The sequence below is a fragment of the Salmo trutta genome, chromosome 28 (genome assembly GCF_901001165.1).
Source record: "Salmo trutta chromosome 28, fSalTru1.1, whole genome shotgun sequence".
NCBI lineage: Eukaryota > Metazoa > Chordata > Actinopteri > Salmoniformes > Salmonidae > Salmo > Salmo trutta.
Genome location: NC_042984.1, coordinates 42,323,549 through 42,347,123, shown reverse-complemented (window position 1 = coordinate 42,347,123; position 23,575 = coordinate 42,323,549). Strand labels below are relative to the sequence as shown.

The following is a 23,575-nucleotide window of genomic DNA, read 5'->3' as shown; positions in this document are numbered from 1 at the left end:
CAATTTATTTTGTTTAAGTGTTTTCTTTAATAAAGAAAGAAGATGAGCACTTTACCCGCTGCGCCTTGGTCCAATCCTTACGACGCCCATGACAGTGTGTGTATATGTGTGTGCTTTATCCCTTTGTATTTTAGGGTATGAGCTGATATATATATATATGTACAGTGCATTCGGGAAAGAATTCAAACCCCTTTACTTTTTCAACATTTTTTTACGTTACAGCTCTTATTAAAAAAAAATGTAATTCATCAGTCTACACACAATACCCCATAATGAGAAAGCGAAAACAGTTTTTTCTTCTTCACATTTATAAAAAACTTAAATACCTTATTTGCATAAGTATTCAGACCCTTTGCTATGAGACTCGAAATTGAGCTCAGGTGCATCCTGTTTCTATTGATCATCCTTGAGATGTTTGTACAACTTGATTGGAGTCCACCTGTGGTAAATTCAATTGATTGGACATGATTTGGAAAAGCACACACCTGTCTATATAAGGTCCTACAGTTGACAGTGCATGTCAGAGCAAAAACCAAGCCATAAGGTCGAAGGAATTGTCTGTAGAGCTCAGAGAAAGGATTGTGTCGAGGCACAGATCTGGGGAAGGATTGAAGGGCATTGAAGGTCCCCAAGAACACAGTGGCCTCCATCATTCTTAAATGGAAAAAGTTTGGAACCACCAAGACTCTTCCTAGCTCTGGCCGCCCGGCCAAACTGAGAAATCCGGGAGAAGGGCTTTGGTCAGGAAGGTGACCAAGAACCCGATGATCAGAGCTCCAGAGTTCCTCTGTAGAGATGTGAGAACCTTCCAGAAGGACAACCATCTCTGCAGCATTCCACCAATCAGGCCTTTATGGTAGAGTGGCCAGACGGAAGCCACTTGGACACACCTACTCATTCGAGGATTTTCTTGATTTTCACTATTTTGATTTGTTTACTACATGATTCCATATGTGTTATTTCATAGTTTTGATGTCTTCACTATTATTCTACAATGTAGAAAATAGTAAAAATAAAGAAAAACCCTTGAATGAGTATATGTGTCCAAACCTTTGACTGGTACTGTGTGTATATATACATAACATTCATAAAAAAATGTGTGGGCGACTTAGTTACTTCCCTATCTAGCCTGGTTGCGTAGCTAAATTTGCCTGTGTGACTGAATCTACATTAATAAAGAGATGAGAGTTGTCAGTGAAACAAACCAGCTTTCCTGTTCAATTTATGACCCACAAGTCAAGACAGATTAGACTTGATTGGGTCGTTGGTGCCATGTGTGACCTACAATGTGCTCAGCTCGTATTGGCAGACTAGAGGATCGCTGATCTCCCTGGGCAAAGGTTTCCATGGGAACGACCCCTGGATCCTCTAATCTGCTATTTTGCAGCCCTCGCTCATCTTGAGGCTGAGTTATGTTGGATTCCTTTATGTCAGTCCCATATCCTTCTGCTCTATTTCCTCAGCCTAGACCCACTCCCTATTTGCCTCCCCGCGCCCCCACCTCCCTCTCACTCCCTCCCTCTCTCCCTCTCCTGTCGGCACTCTGCACAATTTTTTTCCTCCTTACATGTTTGTCTACTATAAGCATTTGCAGTTAATCAGCCTGGTTTTCCCACTGAAATCCAAGTGGCATGTTTCACATTCATTTGCAATGGGATCAGAAAATAACTTAATTGAAACAAACAATTGATGGCATAATCTTCGATATACATTTTTCCACAACACACATGGTATGATTAATTTATATAAATATTCTAGATGTAAATATTGAACACACGTCAACATGACTGGAATGCTTTGTCCTCATTTTGTAATTCCTTTAATGGGTCTTGACAGGCAGCACTGGCACACAGATGCAGGGCCAGCCTGCTGCATACTCTCTGATTCAGGGGCGCAACTTTGGTTTTAGAAGTCGGTGGGACATAATATATACACTGCTCAAAAAAATAAAGGGAACACTAAAATAACACATCCTAGATCTGAATGAATGAAATAATCTTATTAAATACTTTTTTCTTTACATAGTTGAATGTGCTGACAACAAAATCACACAAAAATAATCAATGGAAATCCAATTTATCAACCCATGGAGGTCTGGATTTGGAGTCACACTCAAAATTAAAATGGAAAACCACACTACAGGCTGATCCAACTTTGATGTAATGTCCTTAAAACAAGTCAAAATGAGGCTCAGTAGTGTGTGTGGCCTCCACGTGCCTGTATGACCTCCCTACAACGCCTGGGCATGCTCCTGATGAGGTGGCGGATGGTCTCCTGAGGGATCTCCTCCCAGACCTGGACTAAAGCATCCGCCAACTCCTGGACAGTCTGTGGTGCAACGTGGCGTTGGAGGATGGAGCGAGACATGATGTCCCAGATGTGCTCAATTGGATTCAGGTCTGGGGAACGGGCGGGCCAGTCCATAGCATCAATGCCTTCCTCTTGCAGGAACTGCTGACACACTCCAGCCACATGAGGTCTAGCATTGTCTTGCATTAGGAGGAACCCAGGGCCAACCGCACCAGCATATGGTCTCACAAGGGGTCTGAGGATCTCATCTCGGTACCTAATGGCAGTCAGGCTACTTCTGGCGAGCACATGGAGGGCTGTGCGGCCCCCCAAAGAAATGCCACCTCACACCATGACTGACCCACCGCCAAACCGGTCATGCTGGAGGATGTTGCAGGCAGCAGAACGTTCTCCACGGCGTCTCCAGACTCTGTCACGTCTGTCACATGTGCTCAGTGTGAACCTGCTTTCATCTGTGAAGAGCACAGGGCGCCAGTGGCGAATTTGCCAATCTTGGTGTTCTCTGTCAAATGCCAAACGTCCTGCACGGTATTGGGCTGTAAGCACAACCCCCACCTGTGGACGTCGGGCCCTCATACCACCCTCATGGAGTCTGTTTCTGACCGTTTGAGCAGACACATGCACATTTGTGGCCTGCTGGAGCATTGCTTTAAGTGCCGTTGATTGGAGTAATGGAGGGTGTTAATCCATGACTAAATGGGGGTTAATTCCAGGATAAATTGCTTTGTTGATGTTCTCAGGTTAGGGTCAAAGATCAAGTGTACATTTGACAATGAGCCACTTGTTTCTTACTGATCATACAACATCCTAGCATTACAATTGGATGATCCATCACACTAGACAGATTTTGCCTGATAGCCTACCCTCTCTATGATTTCAAAGCTTCAATCTGTCATTTATGTTTCCAGCAGACTACCTATTTGACTCTAATCCTCTCCAGAAACCCTTACGCCTAAAACACTACTCAAATCATGTCGTTTCTGTTTCCTACTCAGGGTGGCGCCATTGTTCTTGAATGACATAGTGAACGTTCAGGAGAAGCACCAAACATGCCTAATCTTTTCATTTGAAAGTAGTTGACATGCCTGAGATGGTTTTATTTATTCGCCTGCAGAGTTTCATTAGTATAGCTAAATATATACACTAAATTACATTCGCAGCTTTATGCTTTTGAAAAAACATAATATCTGAGCAGAGAACTGAAATAATACATGTTCAAGCAGCTGCTTTCAAAGAACCAGTGACTTGATTGACCGTAAGTGAAATAAGCACTATGCAACTTCTATCTCCTCTCAACAGCATGTGTTTCACTTGTTGATGGTGCACTGATAAATGATCAAAACACGTCCATGAAAACAGCCTTAGTCAATCAATAAAACAAACCATTTTATTATGTAGCTGCAACTGGTGGTAGGCAATAGTGGTGGTGGTGGAAGTATGGCGCTAGTTAGTGATGCATGTGCACAACAATAATGACATCTACAGTATAATAGTGTGCTTTGATATTATTTAATTACAACATATATTAAATACAACAATTATTACATTCTCAATTCAGAGGTATCTTGTAAATGAAAATTGCAGCCATCTCCAAACTACAGATACATTGCCCTACCCCCCTTTGTATGGTTCCGTTTGGTCTCGCCCACATTTGGTTTCAGACGCGTGTTCTCCCTTCAAAAGCGGTTCGTTCTAATCATTGGCTGTGAGGGTTTGCGCTTCTGTAGATTAATTCGCTGTCAATGGCCCGCTGGTGGACCTGTTTTCTATGAATGCCTTGGCTTTTTACAGCCAAAATGCCAAGTATTTCCGTTGTTATGGATATCTTATATTGTTTATGGATATTTCCAATGGTAGGGGCTGTCGAAGGTAAGAGAGAATGCTGTTTTTTCTTTTTCTCGTCTGAATGCATAATTAAAACGTGCATGGATGATTGTCATTGTGAATAAGCTCTCACCATAAATCCATTAATTATACACTATCAATTATTCATTTCGTAAGATATTGCGCGAATATCATGTACATCTAGGAGTTGGGTGGATTGTGATGGTAGTGTAAAAGTAAATCACTCGTTTTTATTGTTTTTTTTATGTGACAACAGTAAATGCTTTCTGGGGGACTGTCACAATTGTAACGCCGGTATTTTGTATGCATCAAAGTCTGATGAAATGCTGTTGAGATAAAAAACTAACGTTAGATAAAATACTCCAAGGAAATACAGTATATCTATAGGTAAAACAGTGTTTCAGTCATTTTAATGTTTCAAACCACAAGTTTTGACTCCTAAACTACCTGTAGTCAGTATACAGTATGTTATAGAAATGTATCTGCTTCATAGCATATAATCATGTAACAAATGTGGTTAAGACAACTGCCCCTGTGTGTGTGTGTGTGGGGGGGGGGGGGGGGGGGGGGTTACTTGCATTGAACAAACCATGTAACCCTGTAACCCTGTCTCGAGTCATTTATTTAACTATGCAAGTTAAGAACAAATTCTTATTTACAATGACGGCCTACATACATACACACATACATATATCAATAACATGGTAATATATCTTTATGACATAGGTATAGCCTATTATTTGTACTAGTGTCATTTTAAAACAAGCAAATATTCCCTCTGAACAGCACTCCATGGGATGTGTTGGTGAGGTGTTGAGTTATATGCTCTCTCAGTCATTCCACAGCACAGGTGTCTTCTGTATTTAATGAAAGATGAATCGGATGTGTGGATGCATAACTGACCCATGATGGCTAAATCCAGCGCAAAAAGGCTTTTTGGATTGAAAAGCTGATCCGGCCCTGTGGTGTGTTTGGCCTGTCTTTTGGATTGAAAAGCTGATCCGGCCCTGTGGTGTGTTTGGCCTGTCTTTTGGATTGAAAAGCTGATCCGGCCCTGTGGTGTGTTTGACCTGTCTTTTGGATTGAAAAGCTGATCCGGCCCTGTGGTGTGTTTGGCCTGTCTTTTGGATTGAAAAACTGATCCGGCCCTGTGTTGTGTTTGGCCTGTCTTTTGGATTGAAAAACTGATCCGGCCCTGTGGTGTGTTTGGCCTGTCTTTTGGATTGAAAAACTGATCCGGCCCTGTGGTGTGTTTGACCTGTCTTTTGGATTGAAAAACTGATCCGGCCCTGTGGTGTGTTTGACCTGTCTTTTGGATTGAAAAGCTGATCCGGCCCTGTGGTGTGTTTGGCCTGTCATTTGGATTTTCAGGAGTTGAGAGTTAAAGCTACTTATTCTGAGTTTTGACCATTTTATGGCAGAATAACTTAGAGATTCAGGATTTCCTCATTTACTTGCCTGGTTACCCAGAGTCCTTGCTCCGGGCCAAACGCTACGTCACACCCACGGATGTTATTTTCTTCTCCGCAATGAGTCTGGATCTGAGTACCTCCCCGACCCTTCACCAAATGCGAACACATTTGGGGCCGCCTGTTTGGGCCAGAAACCGATGGGTTGGGCCGGAGCAAGAACACAAGTCAGATTAAAGTATGTAGCGAACACAGAATTTAGCGTGAGTCGTCAGGATACTGCTTTGGTAACGACAGTGTAACAAATTGTAATGACATATTAACTAAACCGGTAATTAACAGTGAAAGGACATTTTAAGTTATTAAGAATAATTGTTACTTATCTATCTTTGCAGTCACTGAAGTAGTTACAGTATAGAGTAACTACTAGGCCTTCATGTGACATTTTACCTTAGTTACATGGTTCATGCACAGCAAGATTATGTGTTAAAAATCACAGAAAATTACTTAACAAATGTGTTACTGGTTAACAGTATGGCTGCCTAACTGTGACTGTTGTGCTTATGTCCATAACATCATGCATGTCCCAGGCCTATTACGATGTCACCAACCTTCTGACTAAAACGAAGAAAAAAAATCTATAGGTCTAGATGCCTTTTAATAATTCCCCTCAATTGCTTCAGTCAGTCAAAAATATCTGAGTTGTGTGGGATCATGTGATGTCTGTCTGTCAGCTCTGGGCCCATGTGACGTCTGCTTGCTCTGCTCTCCCAGCCTGCTGTCCCCTCCCGTCCCTCTGTTTCAGCTGTGAGACCTCCCTCCCCCTTGTTGGGCTGCACAGCGTCCATGTTCCCAAGCCTTTATGTAAGCTGGGCAGACCTGACCGATTTCAGCCACGTCAAGAGCGATTGGCTCAGCATTGGCTTGCATAGTCTGGCTGAGAAATCATATAGGATCTCTCTCTCACTCTATCTCTCTCTCCCCATTATGTTCTGTCACACCACAGACATTTTTTTTTTTACCTGACTGGGTTCTTTGTAGTGGTTGGTTAGTGACACATGCCAGTTGGATGCAGATGGTACCCATGCGTGTGAATGTAGGTATTTTTTTATCCAGAGAAGAGGAGTGCAACTGTAAATGTTTGACACGTAATTGCTGAATGGCTGTACTTGGGTGGCTCTGCAGTTCCAACCTTGAACACTACTCTTTTTTGATATTTTCACGACTGGTTTTTGCTTTTATGAAACATACAGAAGGCTCTCTTCCTATCCATGCCTACTGTCGAGGACTGTGTGATACAGAATGTCTTGTTCACAGCAGCAGTAGGCTACTGTTTGATGGTTCTCCTATCCATCCACCTCTTTGGTCTATCTATACACTTTTTACTATGGTCAAATATCACAACAAATAGTCATGCCATGCATTAGATAGCTGTTTTTTTGGGGGGGTGGATGATTATACATTATGGTCGTTAACTATTTGTTATGATGATCTATTTCTATTTCCTCTTTACTGACGCTTTTTAGCAATGACTTGCGACTTGCGACTGACTGAGTCCATTTTGGTCCACCTTAAGCCCTTACCAGTCTATTTGTTCCCGACAAAACAAACCACTTATTTTAAACATAAGTTCAATAAAGATCCCTGAATCATATTTTCTTCACTTATATTTTCAGTACAAACCAAAGTGTTGACATTACACCGTTGCCTTTTGCTTCCAAAAGAAGCGTTGCCTTTCTGCTCTTTGGAAGTCAATCAATATTCAGTGTAATACTGCTCTTCAGTGCAGTACTCTTTCCCCTCTGGGAGCAGTGACAGAAAATATTTAGCATCAAAACAGCCAATGACCTACTTCTCCTTCTTCCCTATGGTGGGGTTGCAAAACGTGGTTACACTTACATGACTGAGACACTTAACAGTGTAACATGTAAATGTTACAATCTATATATACCGTAGTTATGATCATAGATTTGTTATGAGTCTATCCTTGTTTCCAGGTTGGATTATAGCCAGACAACCATTCGCCAGACAAGATGGACATTGGGTACAGTGAATGAACCCATTCTGGAACTGCAAGCACATGTGCCAAAGAAACACATCCAAAACAGATTTGTTAAGGTTTTGCACCTATGGAACATTGACACCTTTGAATGTAAAATGCTTCCTTTGATTAATTTTGCTCCCTCTGAATAACAACAGGAGCAAACTTTTCACTGTGGCAAAGGCTTAGTAAATCATTGTCATTATACAATGAACAGAATCAGGATTATATTTGAACAGAATCAGGACGGAAAAACATTCGTCCTTGAAAAGTCCTTGAAAAGTAATTGACATTGGATAGTGGGAAACCCTGAAGAATGACACTGTTCTGAGGTTTACTGAGGTGAGCACTCCAGTGACAGAGGCAGGATCTACCCTGGTCGCCGTCACACCCGTGCCCCAAATAACCATGGGGAGGGAGATCAAATCAAATCAAATTGTATTTGTCACATGCGCCGAATACAACAGGTATTACAGTGAAATGCTTACTTACAAGCCCTTAACCAACAATGCAGTTTTAAGAAAATACAAAAAAAGTAAGAGATAAGAATAACAAATGATTAAAAAGCAGCTGTAAATAACAATAGCGGGGCTATATACAGGGTGTACCGGTACAGAGTCAATGTGCGGGGGCACTGGTGTCAAGGTAATTGAGGTAATATGTACATGTAGGTAGAGTTATTAAAGTGACTATGCATAGATAATAACCTCTCTGGGGTATGTGGGACACCTGCGGGACGGTAGCGTCCCACTCGCCAACAGCCAGTGAAATAGCAGGGCGCCAAATTCAAAACAACAAAAATCTCATAATTCAAATTTCTCAAACATACAACTATTATATCCCATTTTAAAGATACACTTCTCGTTTATCCAACCACAGTGTCTGATTTCAAAAAGGCTTTACGGCGAAAGCATAACATTAGATTATGTTAGGACAGCGCCAGGACAAGAAAAACCACACAGCCATTTTCCAAGCAAGGAGAGGTGTCACAAAACCCAGAAATACAGCTAAAATGAATCACTAACCTTTGATGATCTTCATCAGATGGCACTCATAGGACTTCATGTTACACAATACATGTATGTTTTGCTCGATAAAGTTCATATTTATAAACAAAAACCCCATTTTACATTGGCGTGTAATGTTCAGAAATGTTTTGCTTCCCAAAACTTCCGGTGAATGAGCACATCAATTTACAGAAATACTCATCATAAACGTTGATAAAATATACAACAGTTATTCAAAGAATTATCGATACACTTCTCCTTAATGCCACCTCTGTGTCAGATTTTAAAAAAGCTTTACGGCGAAAGCAAACTTTGCAATAATCTGAGTACAGCGCTCAGACACCAAAAGAAGCCATACAGATACCCGCCATTTTGGAGTCAACAGAAGTCACAAATAACATTATAAATATTCACTTACCTTTGATGATCTTCATCGGAATGCACTCCCAGGAATCCCAGTTCCACAATAAATGTTTGTTTTGTTTCGATAAAGTCCATATTTATGTCGAAATACCTCCTTTTTGTTCGCGCGTTCAGTCCAGCATGCCAAATGCACTGTGCTCGCGCAATAAGTTCAGACAAAGTCCAAAAAGTTATATTACAGTTCGTAGAAACATGTCAAACGATGTATAGCATCAATCATTAGAATGTTTTTATCATAAATCTTCGATCATATTCCAACCGGACAATTCTATTGTCTTCAGAAATGAAAAGGAACACACCTAACTCTCACGGGGGCGCCCCTGTCTGAGCGCATGTCATTTTCTCAGTCATTTGATTCCATTGGCTCTTATTCTCTCCCCATTCACAGTAGAAGTATGAAACAACGTTCTAAAGACTGTTGACATCTAGTGGAGGCCTTAGGAAGTGCAAAATGACCCCACAGACACTGTGTATTAGATAGGCAATCACTTGAAAAACTACAAAGCTCAGATTTCCACACTTCCTGGTTGGATTTTTTTCTCTGGTTTTTCCCTGCCATATGAGTTCTGTTATACTCACAGACATCATTCAAACAGTTTTAGAAACTTCAGAGTGTTTTCTATCCAAATCTACTAATAATATGCATATCCTACCTTCTGGGCTTGAGTAGCAGGCAGTTTACTACGGGCATGCTTTTCATCCGGACGTGAAAATACTGCCCCCTACCCCAATGAAGATAACAGAGAGTAGCAGCAGCGTTCCGGGGGGCAGTGCAAATAGTCTGGGTAACCATTTGATTAGCTGTTCAGGAGTCATATGGCTTGTGGATGGAAGCTATTTAGGAACCTCTTGGACCTAGACCTGGCGCTCCGGTACCGCTTGCCATGCTGTAGCAGAGAGAACAGTCTATGACTAGGGTGGCTGGTGGCTGGAGTCTTTGACAATTTTTAGGGCCTTTCTCTGACACCGCCTGGTATAGAGGTCCTGGATGGCAGGAAGCTTAGCCCCGGTGATGTACTGGGCCGTACGCACTACCCTCTGTAGTGCCTTACAGTCAGAGGCCAAGCAGTTGCCATACAAGGCAGTGATGCAACCCGTCAGGATGCTCTCGATGGTGCAGCTGTAAGACCTTTTGAGGATCTGAGGACCCATGCTGAATCTTTTCAGTCTCCTGAGGGGGAATAGGTTTTGTTGTGCCCTCTTCACGACTGTCTTGGTGTGCTTGTACCATGTTAGTTTGTTGGTAATGTGGATGCCAAGGAACTTGAAGCTCTCAACCTGCTCCACCAGAGCCCCGTTTATGAGAATGGAGGCGTGCTCGGTCCTCTTTTTCCTGTAGTCCACAGTCATCTCCACAATCATCTGGACGTGGGTCAGTAGTCTTTTAGGCAGGTTACCTTAGTGTTCTTGGGCACAGGGACTATGGTGGTCTGCTTGAAACATGTTAGTATTACAGATTCAGTCAGGGAGAGGTTTAAAATGTCAGTGAAGACACTTGCCAGTTGGTCAGCTCATGCTCAGAGTACACGTAATGGTAATCCGTCTGGCCCTGCGGCCTTGTCAATGTTGACCTGTTTAAAGGTCTTACTCACATCGGCTGCGGAGAGCGTGATCACACAGTTGTCCAAAACAGCTGATGCTCTCATGCATGTTTCAGTGTTACTTGCCTCGAAGCGAGCATAGAAGTTATTCTGCTTGTCTGGTAGGTCGTGTCACTAGGCAGCTCTCGGCTCTCGGCTGGGCTTCCCTTTGTAGTCTGTAATAGGCCCTGCCACATTGGAGCCGGTGTAGTACGATTCAATCTTAGTCCTGTATTGACGCTTTGCCTCTTTGAGGGTTCGTCAGAAGGCATAGCGGGATTTCTTATATGCTTCCGGTTAGAGTCCCGCTCCTTGAAGCGGGAGCTCTACCCTTTAGCTCAGTGCGAATGTTGGATGTAATCCATGGCTTCTGGGTGGGGTATGTACATACAGTCACTGTGGGGATGACGTCCTCGATGCACTTATTGATAAAGCCAGTGACTGATGTGGTGTACTCCTCAATGCCATCGAAAGAATCCCAGAACATATTCCAGTCTGTGCTAGCAAAACAGTCCTGTAGTTTAGCATCTGCTTCATCTGGCCACTTTTTTATAGACCGAGTCACTGGTGCTTCCTGCTTAAATTTTTGCTTGTAAGCAGGAATCAGGAGGATAGAATTAGATTTGCCTAAATGGAGGGCGGGCTTTGTACGCGTCTCTGTGTGTGGAGTAAAGGTGGTCTAGAATTTATTTCCCTCTGGTTGCACATTTAACATGCTGATAGAAATGAGGTAAAACTGATTTAAGTTTCCCTGCATTAAAGTCCCTGGCCACTAGGAGCGCCACCTCTGGATGAGCATTTTCCTGTTTGCTTATGGCCATATACAGGTCATTGAGGGAGGTCCTGTAGCACAAACTCAAAAATGTTCTGGGACACTGTAAAGTCCATGGAGAATAAGAACACCTCCTCCCAGCTGTCCACTGCACTGAGGCTAGGAAACACTGTCACCACCGATAAATCCACTATAATTGAGAATTTCAATAAGCATATTTCTGCGTCTGGCCATGCTTTCCACCTGGCTACCCCTACCCCGGTCAACAGCCCTGCACTCCCCACAGCAACTCACCCAAGCATCCCCCATTTCTCCTTCACCCAAATCCAGATAGCTGATGTTCTTAAAGAACTGCAAAACCTGGACCCCTACAAATCAGCCGGGCAAGACAACCGGGCTAAAATCGTTGCAACCCCTATTACCAGCCTGTTCAACCTCTCTTTCGTATCGTCTGAGATTCCCAAAGTTTGGAAAGCTGTCGCGGTTATCCCCCTCTTCAAAGGGGGAGACACTCTAGACCCAAATTGCTACAGACCTATATCTATCCTACCCTGCCTTTCTAAGGTCTTCGAAAGCCAAGTCAACAAGCAGATTAACGACCACTTCGAATCCCACCGTACCTTCTCTGCTATGCAATCTGGTTTCAGAGCTGGTCATGGGTGCACCTCAGCCACACTCAAGGTCCTAAACGACATCATAACCGCCATCGATAAGAGACATTACTGTGCAGCCGTATTCATCGACCTGGCCAAGGCTTTCGACTCTGTCAATCACCACATTCTTATTGGCAGACTCAACAGCCTTGGTTTCTCAAATGATTGCCTCGCCTGGTTCAACAACTACTTCTCTGATAGAGTTCAGTGTGTCAAATCGGAGGGCCTGTTGTCCGGACCTCTTGCAGGCTCTATGTGGGTGCCACAGGGTTCAATTCTCGGGACGACTCTCTTCTCTGTATACATCAATGATGTCGCTCTCGCTGCTGGTGATTCTCCACCTCTACGCAGACGACACCATTCTGTATACTTCTGGCCCCTCTTTGGACACTGTGTTAACTAACCTCCAGACGAGCTTCAATGCCATACGACTCTCCTTCCGTGGCCTCCAACTGCTCTTAAATGCAAGTAAAACTAAGTGCATGCTCTTCAACCGATTGTTGCCCGCACCTGCCTGCCTGTCCAGCATCACTACTCTGGACTGTTCTGACTTAGAATATGTGGACAACTACAAAAACCTAGGTGTCTGGCTAGACCAAACTCTCCTTCCAGACTCACATTAAGCATCTCCAATCAAAAATTAAATCTAGAATCGGCTTCCTATTTCGCAACAAAGCATCCTTCACTCATGCAGCCAAACATACCCTCGTAAAACTGACCATCCTACCGATCCTCGACTTCGGCGATGTCATCTAGACAATAGCCTCCAACACTCTACTCAGCAAATTGGATGCAGTTTATCACAGTGCCATCCGTTTTGTCACCAAAGCCCCATATATTATCCACCACTGTGACCTGTACTCTCTCGTTGGCTGGCCATCGCTTCGTGCTCGTCGACAAACACACTGGCTCCAGGTCAACTACAAGTCTCTGCTAGGTAAAGCCCTGCCTTATCTCAGCTCACTGGTCACCATAGCAGCACCCAGCAGGTATATCTAACTGGTCACCCCCAAAGCCAATTCCTCCTTTGGCCGCCTCTCCTTCCAGTTCTCTGCTGCCAGTGACTGGAACGAACTGCAAAAATATCTGAAGTTGGAGACTCTTACCTCCCTCACTAGCTTTAAGCACCAGCTGTCAGAGCAGCTCACAGATCACTGCACCTGTACATAGCTCATCTGTAATTAGCCCATCCAATCTACCTCATCCCCATACTGTATTTATTTATATATCTTGTTCCTTTACACCCCAGTATCTCTACTTGCGCATTCATCTTCTGTACATCCTACCATTCCAGTGTTTAATTGCTATATTGTAATTACTTCGCCACCATGGCCTATTTATTGCCTTACCTCTCTTATCCTACCTCATTTGCACATGCTGTATATATATTTTTCTTCTGTATTTTTGATTGTATGTTTGTTTTTTCCATGTGTAACTCTGTGTTGTTGTATGTGTCGAACTGCTTTGCTTTATCTTGGCCAGGTCGCAGTTGTAAATGAGAACTTGTTCTCAACTAGCCTACCTGGTTAAATAAAGGTGAAATAAAAAAATTAAATAAAAAGCTTTTAGTGCCAGTATCGGTCTGTGCTGGTATGTAGACAGCTATGAAAAATACAGATGAAAACTCTCTAGGTAGATAGTGTGGTCTACAGCTTATCATGAGATACTCTACCTCAGGCTTGCAAAACCTCGAGACTGCCTTAGATATCGTATACCAGCTGTTGTTTAGATAAATGCATAGGCCCCCACCCCGTGTCTTACCAGAGGCTGCTGTTCTGTCCTGCCGATAAAGTGTATAACTCGCCAGCTGTATGTTCTTAATGTTGTCGTTCAGCCACGACTCAGTGAAACACAAGATATTACAGTTTTTAATGTCCCGTTGGTAGGATAAACGTTCTTTCAGTTCGTCCCATTTATTTTCCAGCAATTGAACATTAGCTAGCAGGACGGAAGGCAAGGGCAGATTAGCCACTCGTCGCCTGATCCTCACAAGGCACCCTGATCTATTTCCGCGAAATCTCAGTTTCCTTCTCCAGCGAATAACGGGGATCTGGACCTGGTCAGATGTCTGTATTATATCCCTCCCGTCCGACTCATTGAAGAACTCTTCGTCCAGTTTGAGGTGAGCAATCGCAGTTCTGATGTCCAGAAGCTCTTTTCGGTCATAAGAGACGGTAGCAGCAACATTATGTACAAAACAAGTTACGAACAACGCGAAAAAAACAAACAAAATAGCATTGTTGGCTAAGTGCCGTTAAGACGGCAGCCTTCCCCTCCGGTGCCATCATCATATCTTGGTCAAAACAGTGAGGGCTGTAAAGATCAGCAGAAGAGCTATAAACCTCCCTATTACTTTACTCTTATCAACATTAGTGAACTCCCTTTTTTCTAGTGGGCCTACCAGTTTACTTGCCATTTTTTTATATATATTTTTTAACATTATTCTATCAATTCATTCCAAGAACAAGTAGTGTTTATGTGACCTTACAAGGATAAATCCTAACTTAAAATACTTGTGTGTAAACATTCAGACATAGAGTAATCTAAGTCAGTTGTGTGAAAAACAGGAGAACATAAGATAAATATGATTTAAAGTTTGCACATCTAAATCCTTTATGTTATGCAGTCACTATGTTTTTCTTGACTTGAATGTTACTGATTGGAAGGAGAGTGCACACACACTTGGTTTCTCGGGCATAAAACAATTTCAGCTTTTGATGGAATGGAGCCCTACATTTATTGTTGAAGTTTAACACAGGTTAGCAGCTTTAACTGCAAGTTAATTTGAGTTCAATGTACTTGATCCAGTGTATTGTGTCAAGTGTCTTCCCACCCAATATATCATAAACCCTCTAACAGTACAGAGAGAGTGACAGAACTGGAGCACTAGAAAATCAATGGGTCCCAATTCCCCAATTCTCAAAAATGTTCTATGCTGCTCCCATTAGCAGTAGCATATGAAAGAAGGTAATTTACTGACACAATCCCAATACATCAGTGTGTGTCAAGGCTCAGGAGAAGACCCAGATGCAGACTGTTTCGAAGTAACAAAAGTTTATTACAAAAACAGGGGGGCAGGCAAACGACAGGTCAAGGGCAGGCAGAGGTCAGTAGTCCAAACAGGAAAGCTAGAAACAGGAACTAGAGACAGAAAGGAGCATGGGGAAAATGCAGTTACGAAAAACAAAATGAACTGGCAGCAGAAAAACAGAGAACACAGGTATATATACACTGGGGATAATGAGGAAGATGGGTGACACCTGGAGGGGGGTGGAGACAAGCACAAAGACAGGTGAAACAGATCAGGGTATGACAGTATGCAGCATTTGTCTGTCCATTGAATGGAAATGGATATACAGTACTTTAGCCTCATTTGAAAAAGAATCATAATTTCTTAACTTCTTTTGTATTGTTACAGTATATTGCCTACCCATACCAAAAACTGAAAGGACTTGAAAAATACGCAGATAAGCTATGTGTTTGTCACGTGCGCTCCCTCTCCGGCCTCTAGGTCACCAGGCTGCTCGTTATGGCGCACACCTGTCACCATTGTTACACGCATCAGTGCATTATGACACTCACCTGGACTCCATCACCTCCTTGATTACCTGCCCTATATATGTCACTCCCTTTGGTTCCTTCCCCAGGTGTCAATATTCCTGTTTCAGTTTCCTGTCTGTGTGTTGTTCGTGTTTCTTGTTTTGTATTGTTTCATTTGTTAAAACACTCACTCCTTGAACTTGCTTCCCGACTCTCAGCGCATATCTTTACAGTGCTGTATCCAATTCTAGTTAAGTCTATTTTTGCTGCCTAGATACTTACATCACTTTTACTTACATCACTATGCTTGTTTTGTTTGCAAACTTTGGGATGGCTTGGGTTCATTCATTATGTAGGAGTTATTTCATCAACATTTAACTTGTTCAGCAAAAGTGGGATAAGGAAAACAAATGTTTTGTTGGATGTCCTGTGAGGTTCATCAGGTACATTTAGGGCTGGAGTACGTGTAACAGGGTTGGTTATGTTTCCACTTGACACTGCAGAAATATGTATTTGATGTTTATGTATTCCTATTGGTTTGTTGAATTTACATATCAATAAGGAGTTATGCTATTGGTCATGCTTGCAGATAGAGGGAGATCGAACGTCAATTCTTCCCAGTCTGATATTGACATGCAAGCGGTATGTCACGTTCTGAAATACTGTATTCTATTTTCATATTTACAATGTGTACGAGTTCACTAGATACATGTCCTGGTGTATATATGTGTGCGGTACCTGTTAGATATTGGGGGCATCCTGGGATTTGCTTTTGTATGTTATTGCTGAAAGAGTGAGTTAGCTAGCATGCTCTAATTGTATTGGTCGCATTAGCCCCTGCTAATTCAGTTATTTCCATGCTAACAGACAAATAAATCTATTGACAGAATAAACTACAAATCAACTGGGCTCGCTGAACCGTACACGGATCCTCGCTGGCTGGACAGTCCTTTCTTTAAAAACACAACGCAAGAGAGTTATGAAGTACAGTAACAGCTGTTACAATGGTGCAGAGTCCAGTCTTCTTGTCTTCGCTGGACAAACTGTTTTATACACACAAACAAAAATGGCAGTTTTTTGTGAGTAGTGCCTGGTTGATACCTGTTGAGGGCACCTGGTTCTTATTTGACAGGTCAACCAAACCAACTTTCTTTTCCAAAGGAATTGGAGTCCAACATAGGTCCAGAATTACCACATTGATCAAATGCTAATTATTTGGGAAGAAATTACTTTCATTTTCCTAAATTCACTTCAATGTAAGCTTTCCCACATCTCCTGCATATGCTCACAACTCTTTTCCTGACATGGCTTGATATGGGGCAATGGACGTGTCCAATGTGCTTTTTTCACACAAATGCCAAAACCAGAGACGATTGAAGAAATGTGTCTAGGTCTTGACACAGTGGAACGGCAGCCTACTGTATTCCTTTGAGAGTATGGCCACTTGGACAGGCAGGCAGGTGGTGAAGGCTTTTCAACTGGAGCATGTCATGTTGGCTCAAAGCTATGCTGTGAATTAATTTACCCTCCATGAATTATTCAGCAAGTTTTAAGAGCTATCCATGACATTTCCCATTGTTCCTCTTGGGAAAACAGACAATGATTTTAAAGATGTCAAATTGCATAAGACTGTTTTGATTCTTAGCTGACTACCTGCCAGTATAAATTCACAGGCTCTGGTCTTGAGAATGTCTACTCCGAATAATGCAATAACATCTGCTTAGAGATAATTTATTTAGATATTAGAGGCCCCATTCTTCGGACGGTAAATATCTAGCAAACTTGTCAAGTGCACAGTTTCCCCATTTCTTACCATCGTAATCTTTCAGGATGCACCAAGATATTGAATGAGCATCATCAGTATTAATAATGTGCTGTTGTTATCAACCTGAGCAAATAGATATTGCACTTTGATTCGATTTGTAGCCTTGGCAGAACATGCATGAGCCAAGATGATTTGAACCATTTAGTCCAAATATGCCATCTCTCTCTTCATTCTCTAATGCAGGCTGGTCTCTGTGTGTGCTTTAGTGGAACATGTCACAACCCTGGGATGTTCCCCTGCAATGCTAATATAATGCAATGCTAATACAATTATAATATTGGGCTCCCGAGTGGCGCAGGGGTCTAAGGCACTGCATCTCAGTGCAAGAGGCGTCACTACAGTCTCTGGTTTGAATCTAGGCTGTATCACATCCGGCCGTGATTGGGAGTCCCATAGGGCGGCACACAATTGGCCCGGGTTTGGCTGGGGTAGGCCGTCATTGTAAATAAGAATTTGTTCTTAACTTCTATGGGCTACGTGGGACGCTAGCGCCAGTGAAATATCAGGGCGGCAAATTCAAAAACAACAAAATGTCATAATTCAACTTTCTCAAATATACAACTATTTTACACCATTTTAAAGATACACTTCTCCTTGATGTAACCACATTGTCCGATTTCAAAAAGGCTTTACAGCGAAAGCAAAACATTAGATTATGTTAGGAAAGGACATAGACAAAATAATCACACAGCCATTTTCCATGCAAGGACATGTGTCAATAAAACCCAAAACACAGCTAAATGAAGCACTAACCTTTGATGATCTTCATCAGATGACACTCCTAGGACATTATGTTACACAATACATGTATGTTTTGTTCGATAAAGTTCATATTTATATCCAAAAACAGCATTTTACATTGGCGCGTGATGTTCAGAAAATGTATTCCCACCAAAACCCCCGGTGAATGTGCACATCAATTTACAAAAATACTCATCATAAACGTTAACAAAATATATAACAATTATTTAAAGAATTATAGATAGACTACCCCTGGATGCAACCGCTGTGTCAGATTTTAAAATAGCTTTACGGAGAAAGCACATTTTTCTATATTCTGAGTACATAGCTCAGCCATCACGGCGAGCTATAAAGACACCCGCCAAGTTCGGGGCAACCTAAACTCAGAATTAGTATTAGAAATATTCTCTTACCTTTGCTGATCTTCGTCAGTATGCACTCCCAGGACTGCTACTTCCACAAGAAATGTTTTTGTTCGAAATAATCCATATTTATGTACAAATACCTCCGTTTTGTTCATGCGTACAGATCACTTATCCAAAGGCATAACGTGCGAGCGCGGAACCAGAGACGAAAAGTCTAAATGTTCCATTACCGTACTTAGAAGCATGTCAAACACTGTTTAAAATCAATCTTTATGGTATTTTTAACGTAAAATTGCGATAATATTAATATTCCATTAATATTCCAACCGGACAATAGCATATTCATTCAAGAAGAAAAAGAAGGAACGGCGTGCTCGCGTGACCGCGCATATCCAATCCCTTTGTTGCCAGGCAGTCCACTCAGAAACTGAGCTCCTATTATCTGCCCAGTGACAGGAGAATGCTCAAACCACTTTCTGAAGGCTGTTGACAGCCAATGGAAGCCTTAGTAAGTGCAACGTCACCCCACAGACACTGTAGTTTCGATAGAGAATCAAAAGAAGAACTACAATTCTCAGACTTTCCACTTCCTGCTTGTATTTTTCTCAGGTTTTTGCCTGCCATATGAGTTCTGTTATACTCACAGACACAATTCAAACAGTTTTATAAACTTCAGAGTATTTTCTATCCAAATCTACTAATAATATGCATATTGTAGTTTCTGGGCAGAGTAGTAACCTGTTTAAATTGGGTACGTTTTTCATCCGGCCGTGAAAATACTGCCCCCTAGCCGAGACAGTTTAACTGACTTGCGTAGTTAAATAAAGGTTAAATAAAATAAAATAAAATATATATAAAAGCAGCAGAAGAAGCACGGCCATAAAATGGATAAATAAGAAATGTGGGACTGGGAGTTGCAGTGCGGCGGGAGGCACATTGACATAAAACCCAGTGAGTGAAGCCCAGCGATGTGTCCCCTGGGTTTAATCCAGTGTGGCGTACAGAGCGTGGCGCAGCCTGCAAGGATTATGTGTGCTGGACTTAGTTACTCTCTCCTCCTCGGTGCCCTACTTTTCATTGAAATATGAAGAGAAAGAGAGTGAGAGAAGGAAAGAATGTCAGGAGCTCTATATTACAGGAATGCAGGGACAGATGGAGTCAGGCGGTGGGGAGGGGGACGTGGAGCCAGAGAGCGGGAGAGAGACCGCTATAACTTTATTTCCCTCTCGCGTGTTTAATTCTGGTTTAAGATAACTTATGGGGCGGTAGATAATGGGAGATTTGTCTATTCCTTTGACCATATTCTCAACCGGCCGGTAGAGCATGTTTTGACAATGGAATTAGAAGTGGGTATGAAAACAATCTTCACTTGAACTTGATTGGTCAACTCCCCACTCCCTCCTGTATGAATTCATAAAATGTGGATACTTTTCGGTTGCTGCAGTTGAGCGTTGTGGCACTCTAACTTTAAGAAAATTCAAAATCAGTCACCGAAGATATGGGATAAAAGGCAGGAATTAATTTGGTGAGGGATTAATATTGCACCATTCCTGTTAGTAGAGATGAGTAGGAATATGTGTCACGGGTGTCGCAAGGATTGGACCAAGGTGCAGCGGGAACGTGTATACTCATTCTCTTTATTAATTAAAAGAAGGAAAAACAAACAAATCACGTATACAAAACAGCAAACGACACTAAACAGTCCTGTCAGGTGTACAGACACAAAACAGGAGACAACTACCCACAAACCCCCATAGCACAAACACCCCTATACATAGGACCTTCAATCAGAGGCAACGAGGAACAGCTGCCTCCAATTGAAGGTCAATCAACAAACCCTAAACATAGAAGTAGAAAAACTAGACTGAACATAGAAAAACACTAACCTAGAACATAGACCAAAAACCCCGGAACACTCTAAACAAACACCCATCTTACATAATAACATAGCCCAACAAACCCCGAAACACTCTAAACAAATACCCCCCTGCCACGTCCTGACCAAACTACAATAACAAATAACTCCTTTACTGGTCAGGACATGACAATATGAAAATAAATAGTTCAAATGTAAAAAGGCTAAAAGCTAGAATTTTGTAACAATGTGCTCAACCAGGCAGTTTAATATTCCATTAAAAAGTATGGTGGACTAAGGATGGTACCAGGTTTCCTCCAGAGGAAGACACTTGGCATTAAGGCCAATGAGTTCAGTCTTGGTTTTATCAGACCAGAGAATCGTGTTTCTCATGGTTTGGGAGTCTTTAGGTGCCTTTTGGCAAACTCCAAGCGGGTTGTCATGTGCCTTTTACTGAGGAGTGGCTTCCATCTGGTCACTCTACCACAGTGGTTCCCAAACTTTTTATAGTCCCGTACCCCTTCAAACATTCAGCTGCATACCCCCTCTAGCACTAGGGTCAGCGCACTCTCAAATGTTATTTTTTGCCATCATTGTAAGCCTGCCACACACACTATACGATACATTTATTAAACAATAGAATGAGTGTGAGTTTTTGTCACAACCTAGCTCATGAGAAGTGACAAAGAACACTTATAGGACCAGTGTAATGAGTAAGTTGGGAGACAGAGTGCTGGTTTCAAGCGCGGGGCACCGCAGGTGTTTCATAGTAAAGGATAACAGGAGGAGGCAGGTAGCTGGGTCCAGGAGCAGGCAGAAGGTCATACAAAGGGACTCCAAAAAGGTAACAGTACAGGCAGGGAAAAGGCTAATAACGTAGTCCGGGAGATCAGGCAAGAGGTTGACGACAGGAAATCTGATAGGCAAAAGTACAGGCAGGGAATAGGCAAAAAGGCGTCGTTAGTGAGGATGGCCAAAAACTATGATACACGGGAAGACTACTACGGAAATAAACAGCGCTCCGACTAGACCGTGTAACAAAACAAACAATACCTCACAATGATGGGGTGCAAAGAACTGAACTAAATAGTGTGTGTAAATGACATACAGTTGTGTGAACAGGTGATCAGAATTCGGGTGATTGGGATCTGGAGAGTGAGCTGCGTTCAGGAGATATATGTGTCTGAGAGTGTGAGCTGGAAAGTGAGCTGGAAAGTGAGCTGCGTTCAGGAGATCTATGTGTTTGAGAGTGTGAGTTGGAAGCAGACGTTACAACCAGGACACAAATAATAATATAATAATCAATCATTTTGCTCTTTATTTAGCCATCTTACATATACATCTTTATCTGTTCATTTTAAAATTGTGAATAACTCACCATAGGTTAATGAGAAGGGTGTGCTTGAATGGATTCACATAACTCTGCAATGTTGGGTTGTATTGGAGAGAGTCTCTGTCTTAAATCATTTTCCACACACAGTCTCTGCCTGTATTTTAGTTTTCATGCTAGTGAGGGCCGAGAATCCACTCTCACATAGGTACTTGGTTGCAAAGGGCATCAGTGTCTTAACAGTGTGATTTGCCAAGGCAGGATACTCTGAGCGTAGCCCAATCCAGAAGTCTGTCAGTAGCTTCTGATTAAATTAAATTTTCACAGAACTGCTTGTTGCAATTTCGATGAGGCTCTCTTGTTCAGATATCGGTAAGTGGACTGGAGGCAGGGCATGAAAGGGATAACGAATCCAGTTGTTTGTGTCATCCGTTTCGGGAAATTACCTGCGTAATTGCGCACCCAACTCACTCAGGTGCTTCGCTATATCACATTTGACATTGTCCGTAAGCTTGAGTTCATTTGCACACAAAAAATCATACAATGAAGAAAAGACTTGTGTGTTGTCCTTGTTAATACAGACAGAGAAGAGCTCCAACTGCTTAATCATAGCCTCAATTTTGTCCCGCGCATTGAATATAGTTGCGGAGAGACCCTGTACTCCTAGATTCAGATCATTCAGGCAAGAAAAAACATCACCCAGATAGGCCAGTCGTGTGAGAAACTTGTCATCATGCAAGCGGTCAGACAAGTGAAAATGATGGTCAGTAAAGAACATTTTAAGCTCATCTCTCAATTTAAAAAAACGTGTCAATACTTTGCCCCTTGATAACCAGCGCACTTCTGAATGTTGTAAAAGCGCTACATGGTCGCTGCCCATATCATTGCATTTTGCAGAAAATACACGAGAGTTCAGGGGCCTTGCTTTAACAAAGTTAACAATTTTCACTGTAGTGTCCAAAACGTCTTTCAATTGGTCAGCAAGAACCTCTCAGTGGATAACTGCTTGCACGCGCGTTACCACTCCACTATGTCTCCCTGTCATGGCTTTTGCGCCATCAGTACAGATACCAACACATCTTGACCAGCAAAGTCCATTTGATGTCACAAAGCTGTCCAGTATTTTAAAAATATCCTCTCCTGTTGTCCTGGTTTCCAGTGGTTTGCAGAAGAGGATGTCTTCTTTAATTGACCCCCATAAACTTAACGGACATATACCAGGAGCTGTGCCAGGCCCGCCACTTCTGTTGACTCATCCAGCTGTAACGCATAGAATTCACTGGCTTGTATGCGAAGCAGTAATTGTTTCAAAACATCTCCTGCCATGTCACTGATGCGTCGTGAAACAGTGTTGTTTGATGAAGGCATTGTCTGTATAGTTTTTTTTGCCTTTTCCCCCAGCATTGTCCCAGCCATATCCGCAGCAGCAGGAAGAATGAAGTCCTCCACAATAGTATGGGGCTTGCCTGTCCTAGCCAATCGGTAGCTCACCATATAAGACGCTTCTGACCCCTTCTTATTAATGATATCTGTTGCTTTTATACATGTCTTACTACTCGAAAGTCGTCTTAATTCTCTCTCAAAAAACTCCCGTGGCTTATTTTTCAAATTGGCATGTTTTGTTTCTAAATGTCTGCGCACGAGTGAAGGTTTCATCGAGGTTATGTGTGCACATATAACACACTGTGGCTGAGGAAAGGCACTACTCCCAATATAAGTGAACCCCAAATCAATGTAGTTCTCATCATATTTGCGTCTCTTCAATGGTCCAACGTCCCTGTCTGTTGTTCGGTGCTTTCCCAGGTAAGGGGGCAGTAACTCTTCGGCTGCATCATATTCACAACTGTCAGTGGCCATGCTAGCTGGGCTAACAACAAAT

At 42.4% G+C, this 23,575-nt stretch overlaps 1 protein-coding gene across 4 annotated transcripts in view; it reads left to right on the top strand.

Annotated features, from left to right (window-relative positions):
• Window positions 1-4,019: 4,019 nt before the first annotated feature.
• LOC115166282 (ephrin type-B receptor 2) overlaps window positions 4,020-23,575 on the top strand; it is a 57,801-nt gene continuing 38,245 nt past the window's right edge. For all 4 annotated transcript variants that reach the window (XM_029720132.1, XM_029720130.1, XM_029720131.1 and 1 more), the window contains exon 1: window positions 4,020-4,179. In XM_029720132.1, the coding sequence (XP_029575992.1) occupies window positions 4,083-4,179 (97 nt within the window). In that variant the 5' untranslated portion in view covers window positions 4,020-4,082. The remainder of the gene's footprint in view (window positions 4,180-23,575) is intronic.